This window comes from Gossypium raimondii, chromosome 1, assembly GCF_025698545.1.
Source record: "Gossypium raimondii isolate GPD5lz chromosome 1, ASM2569854v1, whole genome shotgun sequence".
In the NCBI taxonomy this organism is placed as follows: domain Eukaryota; kingdom Viridiplantae; phylum Streptophyta; class Magnoliopsida; order Malvales; family Malvaceae; genus Gossypium; species Gossypium raimondii.
In genome coordinates this window covers 42648904-42667961 of record NC_068565.1, presented here as the reverse complement: position 1 = coordinate 42667961, position 19058 = coordinate 42648904, and the positions used below count along the sequence as shown (strand labels likewise).

The window sequence follows — 19058 nt, the reverse complement described above, 5'->3', positions numbered from 1 at the left end:
ATCCATATTTATCATCATTTATGTCTCGCTATTTGTAGGCTCTGTATAAATTTATTTTAGCTAAAATTTAGATATTTTCTGATTATTACTCCAACGATACTTTATAATAATATATTTTTATTATAGTTATCTGGATGCATCTTTGTAATTATCATTATGATATATTAATGTAATTTAAAAATTGTTTTATAATTCAGTTTAAAAATAATTAAAATAATTTTATAAATGATAATAGAAAGATAAAAGATTACAAAATGGAATTTAGAGTCTTTAGTTGAGCCAAAGTCTCATCCCACAGTAATTGAAACCAAACAGCTATACAGCAAGAAGCTGTATCCACTCCAACCACATCCCATTGCTCTATTCTAGTTGATGAAACAAAATCAACTTGTACTCTAATATATGTGTATGTATATGTGTACACCAAATGTTATACACAAACAATAAAGTTACAAAATGATTATTAAACTATTCATAAAATTTTATTTAAGTAATTGGATTGTTAAGTTTTTTTTTTAATTAGGTTCGGCTAGTGAGCTTCAAGCAACAATTCAACGACTAGTACAGTTGAAAGTACCCATTGATAAGGAGAATAATATATCTTAGATCTAAGTTGGTCTAACAGTCAATGTAGAAGATCGTATAATAAAATTGTTTGGATTTTGGTTCTTAAATTCATGACGTTCAAAGTTGTTTCATTGAAAATAATAAACCGTAGAAGAGAAGAGGAATGAGAGTTTTTAATTGGTATAAGTGATGTGAACAGAGAAGGCCATAGAACAATAATTTTAATAGTCTAATGACTTAAATGGAAATTTTCAAACAATGCAATTACCATTTGATAAGTTTTTGAAATTGAATGGTCAAAACGTAAATTTAGTAATAATTTAATGAAGTTGGGTGTAGTTTACCCAAAAATAAAATATCTAACACCAGCTCCTGCAGTGCAGACCGTACATTTCAGCGGCAAGTAAAAACAAATAGCGAACCGTACGCCTGTATGTTGTGGAGCCTAACAAAAGCGAACACCCTTTTACATCCTCAAAATTATTAATTAATTCATTTTAATATTTTATTAAATCCTTAAATTAGAGTATTATTTCAATTTGGTTATACCGTTTGTCTGAACTTCAACTTTATTAATTATTTAATATATCTTTAATAATATTAGATCTAAGCTAACATTTAAGTCAAATTTTGATGGCTAGCAATAGCATGGCAAAATAATATAATACCCTAAAGTTTAAAAATTAATTTAAAATATAAATTATAATTCAGGGATATTTATGCAATTAACTCTTGTTTTATTTTCCACAAAATCAAAATTCCTTTTATTAAAAAAGAAAAGAAAAAATTAATAACTTTCTTTTCTTTCTTTTCCACTTTTATTAGAAAATTGTTGTGAACAGAAAATAATAAAATCGAAACTTGGTCCTACCAGCTTTTTTTTTCTTTTCAAAGATGGCCCAATCAGTTTTTTTTCCTAATAACTTTTAATATTTTTAGGGATAAATTATACTACCAGTCACTCAACTTTGATCTTGATGACAAAACAGTCACTCAACTTTCAAAAAATAATAAATCGATCACTAACGTGTCATGTTGGACATGAGGAGCAGAAGGGTCTTCTTCTTCTAAAGCTGGTCCCTTCTTTCTTTTCCCCTCTTTTCTTCATTTTTTTTTGTTTTTGTATTCTATATATAGAATAATCTCATTTGGTAGAATTTGATTTTGAAGTTTTATTTTACTCATTAAACTGTACCACCAAACCACGTCGATTATACTCGTTTTCCATTAAGCAAAGAGAAATAAAAAATAAAAAATCAAACAAAACAAAAATCAACAACAACCCAGAAAAATTAAACCCCAATTCCGAAATGAAACACTTCAATTTTAAGAAAGAAGTTAAATAATTAAAAGATAAATGAAACCCTTAATTTTTTTTCAAATGAGAAAGGAAATAATAAGGTAAAAATAATTGTTTGATACAAAACAAAAAGCAAATGAAAAAAATACAGCTTTGATGAAATTAAAGAATTAAAATTGGGAAAAATAATAAAATAATATTTGGATTTCCCTCTATTCTCTCTTCAACTTTATCTTCCTCTTTCTAGGGGTTTGTTAATAGTTGTATTGGTGTTTTGGATGAAGGATTGTTCTAAAGGGAAAAATAGAGAAAAATATAACATTAGAGAAATAAAGAAAGAAGTTGAAAAGAATTTTAATTTTGATAATAGTCATCTAAAAGATTTTTATTAAGGTTGTTTAAATGACAACATAGACTCTAAGGTGACCGTCAATTTTCCATTAATTCGTAATGGAAAATGGTTAGTAAAACTAATTTGTTATTTTCTGAACTGAATTAAAAGTTAAATGAATATTCTGCGATTTAAATCAAAGTTGAATTACTAATTTATTATTATTATTATTTTTTAATTAACCGAAGTCTACGGATTCTACATATGGGTCCAAACTTTTACTCTTTAAATAACCAAGCAAGGCCGCAAGTCACAAATACAGAAAGGCTCTAAATTTCGAGCTCTGAAAACTTTAAAAATCCATCCCACACCTACCGTTCAAAGTGTAGTGGTTGTCGGCGAGCTTTTTCTGATGGGGATTCGAGAAAGTCACACGTTCAGTGCCTGGAAATGGCTAGGCTTCGTATCTGCAGTATGGGTGCAGACCATTTCAGGCAATAATTACACTTTCTCAAACTACTCTGATGCCATCAAGACGCTTATGAACCTTACCCAGCTTCAGCTTAACAATTTGTCAGTGGCTAAAGATGTTGGTAAGGCTTTTGGTCTCCTTGCCGGTCTTGCCTCTGATCGTTTGCCCACTCCCGTCATCCTCCTTATTGGTGCCATTGAAGGCTTGATTGGGTATGGTGCTCAATGGCTTGTCGTCAGTCAGAAAATCCATCCACTTCCTTACTGGCAGATGTGTATATTTATGTGCTTGGGAGGCAACAGCACCACATGGATGAACACTGCCGTGTTAGTCACTTGCATCCGCAACTTCCGGCGAAACCGTGGTCCGGTCTCCGGAATCTTAAAAGGGTATGTCGGTCTCAGCACCGCTATCTTCACAGACTTATGCTCTGCCCTCTTCTCCGATGACCCAGCACGATTCCTCGTCATGCTTGCCGTCATCCCTTTTGCTGTTTGCCTTGTCGCCATCTTATTCCTCCGTGAAATCCCCCAATCTACTTCCGTCGCTGCGGAGAAGGAAGAAGCCCGCTATTTCGCAATATTCAACATAGTCGCCGTCGTCGTCGCTGTTTATCTTTTAACTTACGACCTCATCGGTTCAACCAATCAAGTGTTTTCGCTGGTTTTCGCGGTTATACTTCTTATTTTATTAGCTAGTCCGTTGGCGGTGCCGATATATGCTTTTGTAAAGAGTTGGCGCTTGGTCGGGTTCGAAGCTGACATGGAGCGACAACAACCGTTGCTGAAAGAGGAAACTACGTCGCCGCCGGCGGAGACAAAGGAGATCATTACCGAAGTGGCAGCAGCAGCTTCGGCGGATGACGCAACGGTGTTAGTGGAAAAGACAAAACCGGTGATAGGAGAGGAGCACACGATAATGGAGGCGATGCAGACATGGGACTTTTGGGTATTGTTCACATCGTTCCTTTGTGGGGTGGGAACAGGTATGGCGGTGATAAACAACATGGCACAGATCGGGTTAGCCTTGGGTCACGCCGACGTTTCTATATTCATTTCATTGACCAGTATTTGGGGCTTTTTTGGACGAATCATTTCCGGCTCTGTTTCCGAGTACTTTCTCAAGTAAGCTTCTTCCATTCCTTGCCCTTAACCTCAACTTGTTCTTTTTTTGTTGTTGCCAAAAACCTTTACTTTTGCTTGATTGTGACTTTTTGTTAGCATAATTAGGATCTTTTACTTTTAGTTGGTGGATATTTATTTATTGATTGATTCAGGTCGACATCGGTTTATTATTAGTAATATGCAACTTGATACCCTTTTTTAGTTATTATTTTCCATATTCTTTGATTTGATCGATGAGTTCATAAAATGTTTATTTTCGATCTTTTTATTAATTTCGTCAAATGTATGCAAACATCACATACATGTTTTAAAAAATAAACCACAAGAAAACATTTTATGTAAGAAAAATATTTTCTTTTAGAATTTACTTAACAATGATCTTAACTATCTTTAATTAATTATGTGTTGGAGTCTTAGATATGCATGATTTTAGCAATATATAAACTGGTACATCTCTACCATCATTTTAATAAGTATGGGTTGGTTTCTTTCTTTTCTTGAAAGGCAATATTTTGTGCTTTGAGCCGCAAAGCTGCATAATTTATTTTTATTTAAAAAAAAAAATCTGGTTTACGTTTTCTTTCTGGTTAAGAAACCTTGGTTTGAATCCGCTTGTGGTTTGGTTTTTCAACTTGAGTTGTACACGACATGCTGTTGCTGTTTGTTTTGCTTTTTACGTAATTCAATAAGTTTCCAACTTTTGGAAGCAAAAAAAGGAATGTTTTGCCCTCAATTAATATTGTGATTAGACAGCTTTTGTTGCTTTAATGGATGTTTGGGTTAAATGCATTGCGATCAATAAATAGATGAAACATGCATCATATTAATGCCTTAATGCTGTCATTGATTAGTTATAACAATGTAAAATCTTAGAATGATTGAAAGTGAGTGTTGGTTGCAAAGTAGGTGAACTAATATTGCAAATGGACAATGTAGATGAGGTCATGGCAAGGTTGGCCAATTTGGATAGCTTGATAGGGACTAGTTTTCACTTGGCTGATAATGATGTCTAATAAGATCTATATTCCATGTGCATTGATTTCAAACAGGAAAGCAGGAACTCCTAGGCCACTTTGGAATGCAGCATCTCAGATCTTGATGGCGGTTGGGCTCCTTCTAATGGCATTGGCATTGCCTGGTTGCCTTTACATTGGTTCAATTGTTGTTGGCATTTGTTACGGAGTCCGTCTAGCAGTGACCGTCCCGGTTGCCTCGGAACTATTCGGTCTCAAATACTACGGTCTGCTCTACAACATTTTAATCCTCAATCTTCCCATAGGTTCTTTCCTGTTTTCTGGCCTGCTTGCTGGCTACCTATATGATGCACAAGCTACTCCAACACCAGGAGGTGGGAATACCTGTGTGGGAGCCCATTGTTACGGTCTCGTGTTTATCATAATGGCTATGGCCTCCCTTATTGGATTTGGGTTGGATGTTTTGCTGGCAATTAGAACCAAGAACATTTATACCAAGATATTCAACAGTCGGAAACCGAAGAAGTCTTTGGCGGCATCTAATGGCCAATGATAGACAATTCTGCAGAAAAGGTAAGGCTGGAATTGTAGGATTGATGAGCTCTTTGCTCAGTGATATCCTGCATACACCATTAGCCATTGGCTGGTTCATCATTTTATAAGGTGATCAGTGATTCTAGAACACCACTAGTACTGTATTAATAGTATGATTGTATGATTTTTCTCTCGAAAGAAAACGTGTAATAGTAATAAATTGTTAAAATTTTGTTCAATTCTTGTTAAGATAGCAACATATGGCATATGCCTTCATTGATCTATTGGTAGGCATGTCATTTGGTTAAATGCATTTACTTCGATTATCAAGATATATATTGATGTTCTTGGTTCAAATAATTATAAAACTTACAATCTTGCAGCTATTTGGGTTTGCCCATGATAAAAAAACGGTTCATTTGGCCCAGTCTGGTCTAAGAAAATAAGGGAGGAATCTCTGAAAGTCTTGTTTGTGTTTTTGGGTCACATGAGTCGAGTTTGTCTTCGGTATCTAATTGATCGACAGATTAAAGCCTCTGGGCTCAAAAATATGGTTTTAGAGGCCCACATTTTGACACTATCTTGATTTGAACAACATCCTTCTAATTAGAGGTGAAAAAAATTCGATTCGATAAAAAAATCGAAAAAAGTTTAAATTTCGAGTTAATCGAAATGAATTATTCGAGTCAGCTCGAATAAGAAATTTCTGACTTTAAGTTCGAGTCGAGTTGAATTTTTACAATTTAAATAACTCGAATAATTCGAATAACAGATTAGTTTAAATACTATTTTGGTCCTTATCAAATTTGAAAATGAGTAAATTGGTCTCTCTTAACAAAATTGCAAAAAAAAAATTAAAATTATTTTCAAATTTAATTTTTTAAAGAAATCTAGAAAATATATAAAAAGTTGAAATTTTAAAAATTTTATAAAACAATAATTTTGGAATGATTAATGATTCAAGTTTATTGTATTAAAATATCTTATTATTATGCTTTAAACAAGTTTGCAAATATATATAGTTTTAAATTTATATACTCTAACATGGAAATAGTTATATTGTAACAAGATTTTAATTTGACAATATTAATTTTTCTAATTTAACTCAAACAATCTCACTCGATTCAACTGAACGCTCGCACTTAATTCGAGTTATTCGAAAATCCAAATAAAAAAAGACAAAGCTACATTGTTTTGATAAATATTTACCTTATCTAAAGTTAAAAAGTCAAAACTATCAAGTTAAAAGAAAAATTACGTTGTTTTTTAATAAATGTTTACTCAATAGTCTTATTTTCCTTCCCAAATTGTCCTACCTTCCCTTTTTCCTTTACTCAAAATTAATCTAAAAGCTTGTACTTCGTCTACTAGTTAAATAATCGGTCTATGTATAAATAATAAGATTTATTAACTTGACTTAACTTGACTCGATTAAAAAAATTTCAAATTGAGTTCGATTGCTAAAATAAGATTCATCAATTCGACTAATTCAAAATTTTTTTATTCGATTCAACTCGACTCGATCAAATACCCACCCTACTTCTAACACGGGGTTTGCAGGTTGAAGGCCACTCTACAGTGATACTAGATTTGCAGTGAAAATGAAAATGTCTTCACCTTTTCCTTCAATGCCCAACAGGTTCCACATCCATGGAGGAACCGAGGGATTGGGCATTCAATGTGATTTGACTTTTAAAGCATGTGAATGCATGGTCCCAATATCATGCACGCTTCACGCGTGCAAGTTCTAGCCATGAATGAAGCACCCCTGGAATCAAACTGGTCTGACAATTGAGGACTAGACTTTAATCTAAAGCAGACTTCACCTATTTCCAACCCACTTCCCATTAATTACCCATCTTCAATCCTTGTACAGCTTGTGCTTTTTTTTTTTTCCAATCTCCATGATCAAAACAAAAACTAAGCTATCCCCCAAACACTAATTTCGGAATCTCTCAGTATTAGCAACAGTGCTTGGTTACACTGGTCACCTAATCCTCGAACGTCCATTATATAAATTTCTTCTTTTACACTTCTCAAAGCAGCCCAAGTTGGTCGCCAAAAGCAACCGAAGTTCTAATAATATTGGTTAAACGAACATTGTTTCAGTTTGCTGACAAAAACCAGAGTTTGGCACACAACCAAATCTTAGATTAAAAAAACACTTAACTTGGACTCATCACTTAGTTCTTAGCAACAAGCCAACTCTCCATTAAAGCTAAAGTGACTAATATTAAGGGTGGATAGAAAATAAATAAATTTCCCACTTATATAACGTTGAGTCTAAGCCTGTATTAACCATAAATGGACATTTAGCAGCAAAGACAAGTTTATTTAAAGTTCACATCAAATGAAACCCTTAAGTAAAACATGTGAGCAAGGCACGGGTGCTCATAGGCCTGTCACTGTTCCCTTGTGATCCCCACCACAAACCTTAATTAGGTACACTCCCCCTCTTTCTCCTGATATCCGAAATCATTTCATTTTTTTTTCTGTATGGTATATAATGTAAGCTTCAGCATTTGTTCAATTCAATAGCAGTTTGTTCAAAACAGGAACATGAAACATTCTCTCGTTTTTGGTGGCTTCTGGGCTTTCTTCATTCTTCTTAGTGGTTCCTTGGTTGCTTCATATGGTTCTCTCTCCCTTTCTACATTTGGTTTGACTGTTCAAAACATTCTAATGGGGTTTTCAGAAAACTTAAGTGGGTTCTTTTTCTTTTTATTGCTGCAGATGGGCCTTTATATGATTTTACTGCTTACACAGAGGTAAAACAGTTTGAGAATAGATCATTTATCTATTGACTATATTATGAATATGTAGTCTGCAGTTATTTGATTGACCGCAATGTCCATGACAATTGTTGATGATGTTGTTGGTTTGCAGTGTAAAGCACAGCCAGAGGAGCCACTGTACCAAGGAGGGATTCTGAAAGATGAGCCGCCCATTATGAGACCTGCCATTTTTGGCAAAACTGCAACTGGTTTTTACACTCCAGCTTTTCTCTTGAAGAATCTCACCGTGGGCAATTTTTACTGTTTCTCCAGTTAAGTTCTCCATCCATATGAATTTCGGATACAAATATTAAAACACAAATACTTTAAAAAAAGAATAAACAAGTTCATCGACATAGGTGAACCCTTAATGTACCTGTTATTTACTGGCATATCACACTGTATCGCCCGTGGCCCAACAAGTGGCAATGTTTAAGGTTTGGATTTGTCACATAAAGTGGCAACCGACATATGCAAATGCTAGATATGGCCCCAGTTCAGGAACATCCCCCTATTGTAGAGGCAATTGACATTTTAACATAGACAAAAACTTCTACTGTGAATATCAGACAAATTGTATTTTGAAACATTACAGGATTGGCTTACTCTGTTTGGTGCAATTACAGCTTGGATCAAAATACAAGGTGCAAATTCAGCTCTCATTAGGGCAAGCTTGAAGACAGAAAACAGAACATATAATTGTATAGGGACTGTTTTGGCTAAGAATGGTTGCTGGTCATTTCTCAAAGGTGGATTTGTTCTTGATTCACCTTCAAATTTAGCTTTACTGCTATTCCAGGTGAACCTTTTGTTTTGCTTCTAAAAAAGATTGAGCATTAGATCATGAATGCTGTCATTGATTTTTGCTTCTAAAAACCTTTTTTTTTTCTAATGTCCTGGATATGCAGAACTCAGATGATAAAGACATTGATATAACAATTGATAGTTCCTCGTTACAGTCATTTACTGATCAAGAATGGAGGTTCAACCAGCAATTCATGATTAACACTGTAATTACTGTTGACACACTTTGTGAAATGATATTTCAATAATGGTAATGTCCAATATCTTAACAAAATTACTTACTGTCTATTTTTTCCCCAGCAAAGGAAGCGTGCTGTAACAATACATGTCTCAGATCAACAAGGTAATAGGTTGCAAGGAGCAGCAATAACTATAAACCAAGTCTCAAAGGATTTTCCATTTGGTTCTGCAATAGCACACACCATTCTTGGGAATTTGCCCTATCAGGTATGTGTTCATATTCATTTCTTAATACATGTCGGACAATGCTAGCTAATTGATCTTGTTTTCTTTTGTCTTCCAGAACTGGTTTGTTGAACGATTCAATGCAGCAGTGTTTGAAAATGAACTGAAATGGTATGCAACAGAACCAGATCAAGGGAAGACCAACTACACCTTAGCTGACCAAATGCTGGAGTTTGTTAGAGCCCACCAAATAATAGCCAGAGGCCACAACATATTCTGGGAAGACCCCAAGTACACGCCTGCATGGGTTCGGAACCTTACAGGCCCTGACCTACAATCAGCAGTTAATTCCAGAATACAGAGCTTAATGAGCAAATACAAAGAAGAATTCATACACTGGGATGTCAGTAATGAGATGCTCCACTTTGATTTTTACGAGCAACGACTTGGACCTGATGCAACCTTGCATTTCTACGAGACTGCACATCAATCGGACCCTTTAGCAACCCTGTTCACGAATGAATTTAATGTTGTGGAAACCTGCAGTGATGTTAAATCAACAGTTGACACTTACATTGAAAGGATAAGAGAGCTTGAACGCGGTGGCATGTACATGGATGGAATTGGGTTGGAAAGTCATTTTACAGTGCCAAACCTTCCTCTAATGCGAGCCGTGATAGACAAATTGGCTACCCTCAGACTCCCCATATGGCTAACAGAGGTAGATATTAGCAGTTCGGTTGGTAAAGAATTACAGGGGGTGTACCTAGAACAGGTACTAAGAGAAGGGTTTTCACACCCTTCAGTGAATGGGATAATGCTGTGGACGGCTCTCCATCCAAAAGGGTGTTACGAAATGTGTTTAACTGATGAGAATTTTAAGAATCTCCCAGCGGGTGATGTGGTTGACAAGCTGCTGAAAGAATGGGAAAGCGGGGAGATGAAGGGGGTAACAGGTGAGCATGGTTCATACAGCTTTTATGGATTCTTAGGCGAATACAAGGTCAATGTTGGATATGGAGACAGGGCTGCAAATTTTACTTTCTCACTCCCCCGTAGCGGTGAAACTAAACACTTCAGCATTCATTTGTAACACCCATGAATCTTGTATATGGAAATTTTAAATTAGATTTTAAACAGTACTCAAGAGTACAAACACATGTTTTGATTTGAAGTTTAAATACTAAAACCTAAGGTTACCTCGGGCTATGGACGAGCTGTCACCCCTATCCAATGGATATTGGGCTCAAGCTGTTTGGTTCAGCAGCAATGTCGTAGGCACAAATAAATAGTTACGTGGCTTCAATGAGTTCAATCAGCAAGCCACTGAAACAGAATATGTCTTCAATCACACATTGCTTTGTGCTTACTCTTCAAAATCACACTATCACCGTTCACATTAAAAGCAGATCCATCCCATGTCATTTAAACAGTCTTGGGATGTTGATTGGCAAGTATTACCACTTCCTTTAATCGCGTTGCATCATGAGTAAAAATATCAGTATTGTTCTCTCTCAACGTCTAAACACCCCTCAAGACTTTCCCACTTTAAGGTTCGCCAAATTCAAACCTATGACCTCCTAAATATGAAGTCATTGTTGCAACTTTGGTACCATTTCATCAAACTAACACCAAAATGATATTATGATTGTAAACCAACCTTCCACAAAACCTTAAGTAGATTTTGTCACACTTATAATATAGGTGAAAATAATTATATAAAGTTCAAACTTAAAAGTGTATGTTTTATGTCTTGGGTTCAAATTTTGTACCCATCATAAGCATATAATTTTTTTTCTTCTGAATTTTATATAAAAGACAAAATATCCTTCAATTAATATTTATTACTTTATTAAGACCGGAATCTTTTGCTTATTTAACAATAGAGTTGGGATCTAGTTCTACATGACACCAACCCAATCAAAATCTTTATATATAGTATAAATATAAATAGAGAAAATATTTTGTGCACCCCAGAGAGTTTTTAAACTCTACAAGCAAAACTAGAGAGTTGACAAGTGTCTTATAGAGTATAATAAAATATTAAAAAATAAATATTTAAAAAAAAGATATGCATGCTAATTTTTTAAGGTTGCTTGTGGAATAAAACAAAAGTATATTGTCAATGTACCAAATACTAACCCATATATATAATTAATGAAAATTTGAATCATAATATTTTTTAAAAGGAATATTCATTAATTCATTTTATTAATGGGACCATACTATTCGAGAAAAAAAACAGTCATCGTAGGCAGTGAAGGACAGTTCATCAACAAACAAAAGTTTCAACTCAGCATCAACTAACTTTGTCACAACTTAAACACGATGTATCAGGAGTGATTGCAAGCATTTAACACGATAATGAAATCAATCTTGACTAGTCCAAAGTGGTGGGAAAAAAATCAGCAAAAGAACTTATCATCCACCAATTTGGAGAGGACAACTATAAAATCAACCCTAAAATCATTAGCAAAAGACTTCATGCATAAGTAAGACAAAAAAAACTTGTCCAAGACAAGACAAAAATTTCTAAAAATGAAGACTTATTAAAGAATAAAAGAAACATATAATACCTAAGACAACACGGATCGAAACTGACACATGTAATCATTTATGATTCTGAAATAGTCTCAAAACTTAAGTAGATTAAGAAGCTGACGAAGAGTCACCATTCGAGTATTTACGATCAACCCATTATCGAAGAGAAACTGCTGGTGGTCGATGGAGGTTTAGCAAGGATAGACACCACCATTATCTATCGCAACTTGTGAAGACAATGAAGATATCTATAAAATAGATCTACAAACTAAAAAAGAGAAAATATATAGAGTAAATGAGGAGAACAAGTAAAGAAAAAGTTGATAAAAGAGAAAAGAAAAAGACAACAATAGCCAACCTGAAAGCTAGCCACACTAAACTAAACAAAATAAGAGGAAAAAAATTGGATGATAATAAACTATAGGTTATTGGGAAATTCAGAATTATAATACATGTGAAAATTCTATACCGACTTAAAAGATTGCCCTGACTGAAACATTGAATTAAACAAGCAACAGTATGTGTATGATTAGGCATCTCCATTATTAAGAAATTATGGAAGGCAATTATTCAGGCTCCGTTTGCACAGTGCTTCTCTAAGTTAATGGATGGTAAACATTTCATCATCATTGTACCACCTAAATTGGTCAAAAAGTTGCATGATGTGGATCAAATTTTGCGACTGCCAAAAGGTCTTTCATTTGCCAAAATTTTCCAAGCAAATTAATCCCACCACTTGGACTTTATTCACTTTATTAAGGCCCCATTACGATTATTTAGGCATATTCTCGAGTACTCAACTCACATTTGAATATAATTTAGGTAAAATCCTATGGAAGGTCCCTGCACTATGGATTTTTGATAGATTTAATCTTTATTTTTATTTCTGAAATATATTTTCAACCCAAAGGTTATTTTTTTTGTAAAAATCCATCGGCTTGTTTTTTAAAACATATGCTCCTTGATATATTTTGTACTTCTTTTTAAAATGTGCAATAATTATAGTAGAGGGATTAAACTCAAAAAACGCATAGTGCAAGGACTTTATGTAGTATTTGACCTAAAATTTACTAGTATTGATGATTCCAAGTCCAATCATTCATGGCACAAAGGCAAAAAGCTGAGCTAAAAACTTGAGACTTAGGGCATCCTTCACATACAACACCCAAATTCCTCACATTTCCACATTACAAACAAGCTTTTAAGGAAGAAGATCTCACCTTTCTCTTTACAATCCAAATTGCCAAAAAAGAAACAAACAACCAAAGCTGAAAAAGCAAAGCTAACAACACAACACAACACATAACCAAAATATCTCTAAATCCCAGAATGTTAAGAGAAACAACAGTTTTAAATGTTTATGTAACATTGGGGAATCTTGAAGCTGATGATGGTTTACAATCTGGACCAAGAATCTGTCAGCTTTTTTTTCCTCAAACAAAGGCCAAAACCCCATTTTTACCCATCAAAGCTGCAAATCTGTAAAGAATTCACATTTAACAAAAGCCATAATACAAAAGGATAGGGATGGGCTACAAGTGAACTAATGAAAACAAGAAACACAAAGCTGTTGATGCCATGAGTGCAAATGGTAGTAGAAAAGTGGGAGATGGTATTGTTCTTGGTGAATCTCCCATTGCCAAACCAGCTAACCATGATCCATCTGTCAACATGGTTTGCCCGGATCCTGACCCAGTACTTGAACCCGAACCAGGGTATCCGTACCCTGAAACCGAATATCCATATCCATTACCAGAATAAGTAAACCCGGGCTGTGTCCCTGACCCTTGTGACGTTGAGCCTGTCACTGGGGTAGCTTCTGTAGCTGGCGTAGCATCTCTCGAAGATTTTTGACTGCAACAAAATCCCACATCGTTGGAAACATTAAAAGGGTTAATAATCACTATAATCTTCATCATATTCAGAGTTTAGACAGCAATTTAAAAAAAAAAAAAGCAAGTGAATCATTTACCTAGGAGAAGAGGGACAAAAGGTAACCGTATAATCTGCTCCAGTACACGTGAAAGTGCTTGTAGCATCATCGTATGCATAGCTGTAAGATCTGGGACAAGCGGCCTTGAACATCTCAGAATAAACTGAAGGCTTACATGTGGCAGGTGTGCTATACGCGCCACTGCAACAATACTCGGGACTCCCGAATGCCTCACACGCGCTCTTGCAAGCGTCACCGTCTCCAACCCGGAGCTCCGACGGGCATTGACGGTTCAAGTCAGTTGTACACCCCGTCGAAGCACAAAGACCTGACCCACCACTGCCTTCAACGATCATGGGGATATTGTAGCCATCAACAAGGCTGACGTCGTAAAAATCTTGCCCACCTGTTCCCAGAGTGAACTCAGCCAGAGTCACGGGCGGAGCAGCTCCGAGTCCGTTACATTCCATCTGACCCGACCCGCAGTCGCCCGTTACGCACGTACCAGACCCGGATCCGTAAAATGTGCAGCCCGTTCGACCCCAAAAACGACCGGACCAGCCAGTTGGGGCTTGAAATGAACGAGATGAGTCCTTTGGTAGCTCGAACCCAGTGCTGTCGAGTGTAGGACTGCCTGCATTTGCTAATATCCCAGGCCACACCGTGTAGCCACATCGATTGACAAATGTGAAAGAAGCACCTAATGCACCTGAAAGAAAGAAAAAAAACAGATGGGGTTTTTAGTGTAAATATAAGAAACCACGATGCTTGAGAGACTCCCAGAAAAAAGGAGAGAGCTGGGTTTAACCTTTAGAGTTCAGAGTTAAGACAATGAGATACAGAATAAGAGCTAATGAGCTAAAGGAGTGAAGAAGATCCATGTCTTAGAAGTTTAGTTTAGCTTAGCTTAGCTACAAGCTTAGAAGATTTCCAGAGCAGAAAAAGGAGGAATAATGGAAGAAGAAAGGACAAGCAGGGGAGGGTGAAGTAATTAATTTTGCCCCCCGAACTCCACGAGAGAGGATATTGGCGAAGAAGAGAGTGAAAAGAGGAGGATGAATGATCAACTAAAAACCGACAAAAGTGTTAATGAGATGGAGAGAGTGCATATCAATACACAGCCACTGCTATTGTAATATAATACTAATTCCTATATCCTTCCTTAATCTTGCTTTCTTTTTTAATCATCTGGGCTTGTCCTTCTTTTCACTTGTTAACCCTTTTATTTTTGGTTTCTTCATTTTCTTTAAGTAGGAAGTACTGTCTGTTTGTTACTGTTGTCATCATAATTGTCAAAAGAAAAGGTCAATTATTTGGTCTATTTTGTTTGACTTGCAGGGTTTTCGTTGTAAACCCAAATAAATAGTAATACTGGGAGGAGAATCTGGGTATGAAATTCCAAGCAAAACCTCAACCCTAGTTTAGATAAAAGACCAGAGCTGGAATTTGGTAAGAACCTCAATATGGGGTTGAGTTGAGAGGAGACGACCATCTTTTGGGTGGTTGATGATGTATTTGAGGGAATTTAGACTTACCACATCCTGTTTTTTTGGTGTTTCTTTTCAGATTTCAGCAATAGAAATCCCTTTTCTTTTATTGATATGTAAATTAAGTCCAAAAACAACATTGTATCATTGCCTAAAATCAAGTCATACCAAAAACATTTTGCACCAAAAAAGTAAATTTTATAGAAACATCAACAACACAAATACAAAGTCACATCATTAAATGCTCCGCCATTGAAACAAATTACATGAATTCATGCATCGAATCAATATTGATGATTTTATCCTTCTAGAATAATTTATAAAATTTCATAAAACGTTAAATCTTTCCGATAAGACGTAAGCTCACTACACCAAAACAGGTTTTTAGCGGCACATTTTGCGGCGTTTAGATAGAAAACGCCGCTAAAAATCGAGAAATAACGGCGCTTTATATAAAACGCCACAAAAAATATAATTAGTGGCGTTTTAAAAAAAACGCCGCAAAAATCGGAACCCAACGACACCGTTTTCTGACTTTTCGGGGGCTTTAGCGGCGTTTTTATGTAAGCGCCGCTAATGTTCGGGACTTTAGCGGCGTTTTTATGTAAGCGTCGCTAATGTTCTGGGCTTTAGCGGCATTTTTATTTAAGCGCCGCTAATGTTCCGGGCTTTAGCGGCGTTTTTATGTAAGCGCCGCTAATGTTCTGGGCTTTTAGCGGCGTTTTTAAGTAAGCGCCGCTAATGTTCTGGGATTTAGCGGCGTTTTTATTGATGCGCCGCTAATTCTCAGGCCTTTAGCGGCGCTTTTTTTAAAAACGCCGCTAATGCTATTCATTTAGTGGCATTTTTTAGAAAGCGCCGCAAAAAAATTATTTACCTATTTATTATTTAATTGATTTATTTATTTATATTAATTAAAATTAGAAGTTTTCATTTAAGTTACCATTAAGCTGTTAAAATCGACACCGGCCATATGGCTTTCTCAAAACCTTTTAACCCTAAATTCATAATTCTTAAAACCCTAAACCCCTAAAAATTTCAAAAAAATATATTAATGTAAAAGCTTATATATGTTTATAAACATGATGTACATGTATATACATAGATATATATATATTAATGTAAAAGTTTATATATGTTTATAAAAAATTGTGGAAGCAGTACTTAATATTGACTATAAATTTTGGGGTTTAGGGTTTAATTGGTGGTTTAAGGGCTATAGTATGTAGTTTAAGGGTTTTATAGTTTAAGGTTTAATGTTTACTATAGTATGTAGTTTAAGGCTTTTATAGTTTATGGTTTAGGGTTTGTTATATTGAGTTTGTGATTTAGTGTTTTAAAGTTTGTTGTTTGGAGTTTAGTTTTTATAGTCAGAGTCTTAGTGTTTAATTATGGTTTTAAGGGCCGATTAGGGTATTAGGGTTTAAGGGTTAGGGATTTTGATAAAAAAATATAAAGTTATTTTAGGGTTCAAACAAGCAATAAGATTCTTTTTAATTACTTTTAATTGTAACTTATAATATATATTTATGGTTTAAAGTTTAGGGTGTTAGGGTACATTTTGTGTTTAGTATTTTAGGTTCAGTGGTTAATGTTTGTTATTTGGATTTAGGGTTTAGATTTAGGGTCTGGTTTATGGTATAGTTTATAATTGTTAGTGTCTTATTGTTTATGGCTGTAACGGTTTAAGGTTTATAAAAAATGACAAAAATTAATTTAATTTTAGTGTTTATGCATTAGTGGCGTTTTAGTAAAAAATGCCACAAATATGTCACAGTATGCAAAACGATGACGTATTATTTTGTGTTTCTAGTGGCGTTTATAAAAAAAACGCCGCAAATTTGTTTCAGAAATGGCAAAACGTTGCGTTTTGATCTGTGTTCTTAGTGGCGTTTTCTACAAAATGCCGCAAAAGGATAGAAATTAGTGGCGTTTTTTTAAATTGCGCCACAAAATTTGTGCCTGATACTGCAAAACGGTACGTTTTGATGCAAAGTTTTAGTGGCGTTTTATTGTAAAACGCCGTTAAAGGACTAGCTTTAGTGGCGCTTTAGCAGAACACGCCACAAATAGGTTTTAATAGTTTCTCAAACGGTGCCGTTTGTTCCTATGCTTTTAGTGGCGCTTATTAAGAAACGCCACAAAATTTAATTAAAACTAACATAAACGACGTCGTTTTATTAACCCCGAATTTCCTTTAATTTCCTCCATGTCAGATTTCCCCGATTTTGAAAGTTCACTGCTTGTTTGAATATATGGAGAGTAATTTTAAAAGTTGTTTTGTATTTATATATATATGTATACTTTAATAATATAAAAATGAAATGAAAAATAATAATTTAATAGGGATCAATCTAGTTTAAGTTTAAAATGGCATTAATAAGGTAAATTATACAATCAGTAATCCAATTTTTTATAAGTTTTCATTTTAATATCTTATTTTATCTTTTTCAATTTTATTTTTTATGTTTTGGCTTTAATTTCAATTTTATTTTTTATGATTCGAATCAAAATAAAATCGTTCACGATCGAATTCAATTCCTCATGCTTAAAAATGAACCAAAGTGAAGGGAAACCTTGGATTTTATAGGTACAAACTTGGATTTTACAAGGAATTATTTGAATTTCTACAGAAAAACCAATTTATATACGTATTTTTATAATTTCCCTTTTTTTAGAAATAATTTTATTTTAGTGTTTATTAAAAAAGACATGTGGAATTCATTTTATTTTAGTGTTTATGCATTAGTGGCGTTTTAGTAAAAAATGCCACAAATATGTCACAGTATGCAAAACGATGACGTTTTATTTTTTGTTACTAGTGGCGTTTATAAAAACGCCGCAACTTTGTTTCAGAAATGGCAAAACACTGCGTTTTGATCTGTGTTCTTAGTGGCGTTTTTACAAAACGCCGCAAAAGGATAGAAATTAGTGGCGTTTTTTTAAATTGCGCCGCAAAATTTGTGCTTATAATGCGGAACGGTACGTTTTGATGCAAAATTTTAGTGGCGTTTTTTGTAAAACGCCGTAAAAGGACTATGCTTTAGTGGCGCTTTAGCAGAAAACGCCACAAATAGGTGTTAATAGTTTCCCAAACGGTGCCGTTTTTTCTATGCTTTAGTGGCGCTTATTAAGAAACGCCACAAAATTTAATTAAACTAACCTAAACGTTGTCGTTTTATTAACCCCGAATTCCTTTACTTTCTTCCCCAATTCAGATTTACCCGATCGACTGCAGTTCCCCAATTTCCTTTCGCCATTTCCCCTAAATTTCCTTAGGTTATTCTTCCCCAAATTTTTTCCCCAATCCTGAAACTTGCAATCCCATTGTGATCCAAACCCCCAATTCCCGAAATCCCATTATTTCTTATCCGGTTCGTCCATGCTACTTCCATTTTCTCCCAAACCGAAATTGTTTCCTTTCAAACTTTAAATCTTCCAATCCGCTGTAAAGCTCGAATCTTTAACCCGAAGGTGTTGGAGCTGCGTCGCATACAAGACAGGAACAACGCCGTTACTTTATTCTGGTTCCTGCAAGAGCATTCGACCCCTTGCTTATTCTCGATTTTGGGGTGTAAGTGTTCTTCCTTCTTTTTCCCGGTAGTATAGAATTTAATTTAATTTTTTGTTGAATTAGTATTATCATTATAATAATCCCTTCTCTGTTATAAATATTGGTTGCAGTTAATTAGTTAAATGTTGTACTTAATTAAATTATTATCTACAACAATCCTTTCATACTAAAAGTTCATTTTATTGCAATGAAAAATATAGTTCATCTAATATTATAAGTTTAGAGCGAGTTAAGACGC

The 19058-nt window shown here is 34.8% G+C and overlaps 3 protein-coding genes across 3 annotated transcripts; 2 read left to right on the top strand and 1 right to left on the bottom strand.

Annotated features, from left to right (window-relative positions):
* The first annotated feature begins 2497 nt into the window (after positions 1-2497).
* LOC105785896 (protein NUCLEAR FUSION DEFECTIVE 4) lies at positions 2498-5541 on the top strand. Its single transcript, XM_012612088.2, has 2 exons — positions 2498-3794; positions 4844-5541. Exons 1-2 carry the CDS (start codon positions 2611-2613, stop codon positions 5319-5321), a joined length of 1662 nt encoding a protein of 553 aa, XP_012467542.1. The 5' UTR covers positions 2498-2610; the 3' UTR covers positions 5322-5541.
* A 2223-nt stretch (positions 5542-7764) lies between these two features.
* LOC105785895 (endo-1,4-beta-xylanase 5) lies at positions 7765-10494 on the top strand. The gene is made up of 7 exons (XM_052634005.1): positions 7765-7937; positions 8036-8070; positions 8189-8348; positions 8703-8875; positions 8985-9086; positions 9181-9327; positions 9404-10494. The coding sequence occupies exons 1-7, from the start codon at positions 7862-7864 to the stop codon at positions 10376-10378; spliced, it is 1668 nt and encodes a 555-aa protein (XP_052489965.1). The 5' UTR covers positions 7765-7861; the 3' UTR covers positions 10379-10494.
* Positions 10495-12947: 2453 nt separating this feature from the next.
* Positions 12948-14963, bottom strand: LOC105785894 (thaumatin-like protein 1). The gene is made up of 3 exons (XM_012612085.2): positions 14568-14963; positions 13799-14468; positions 12948-13680 (listed from the first exon to the last, which is right to left on the bottom strand). Exons 1-3 carry the CDS (start codon positions 14638-14640, stop codon positions 13359-13361), a joined length of 1065 nt encoding a protein of 354 aa, XP_012467539.1. The 5' UTR covers positions 14641-14963; the 3' UTR covers positions 12948-13358.
* Positions 14964-19058: the final 4095 nt, after the last annotated feature.

What these genes read in the sequence shown, in the direction of transcription:
- LOC105785895 (XM_052634005.1), top strand. Translation starts at nt 7,862, where the DNA reads ATGAAACATTCTCTCGTTTTTGGTGGCTTCTGGGCTTTCTTCATTCTT. An exon ending in CAATTTTTACTGTTTCTCCA is followed by an intron (nt 8,349 to 8,702) that starts GTTAAGTTCTCC and finishes GTGCAATTACAG; the next exon opens with CTTGGATCAAAATACAAGGT. An exon ending in TTGGGAATTTGCCCTATCAG is followed by an intron (nt 9,328 to 9,403) that starts GTATGTGTTCAT and finishes TTTGTCTTCCAG; the next exon opens with AACTGGTTTGTTGAACGATT.
- LOC105785894 (XM_012612085.2), bottom strand. Translation starts at nt 14,640, where the DNA reads ATGGATCTTCTTCACTCCTTTAGCTCATTAGCTCTTATTCTGTATCTC. An exon ending in CTTAACTCTGAACTCTAAAG is followed by an intron (nt 14,469 to 14,567) that starts GTTAAACCCAGC and finishes TCTTTCTTTCAG; the next exon opens with GTGCATTAGGTGCTTCTTTC. An exon ending in TTTTGTCCCTCTTCTCCTAG is followed by an intron (nt 13,681 to 13,798) that starts GTAAATGATTCA and finishes ATTTTGTTGCAG; the next exon opens with TCAAAAATCTTCGAGAGATG.
- LOC105785896 (XM_012612088.2), top strand. Translation starts at nt 2,611, where the DNA reads ATGGGGATTCGAGAAAGTCACACGTTCAGTGCCTGGAAATGGCTAGGC. An exon ending in GTTTCCGAGTACTTTCTCAA is followed by an intron (nt 3,795 to 4,843) that starts GTAAGCTTCTTC and finishes GATTTCAAACAG; the next exon opens with GAAAGCAGGAACTCCTAGGC.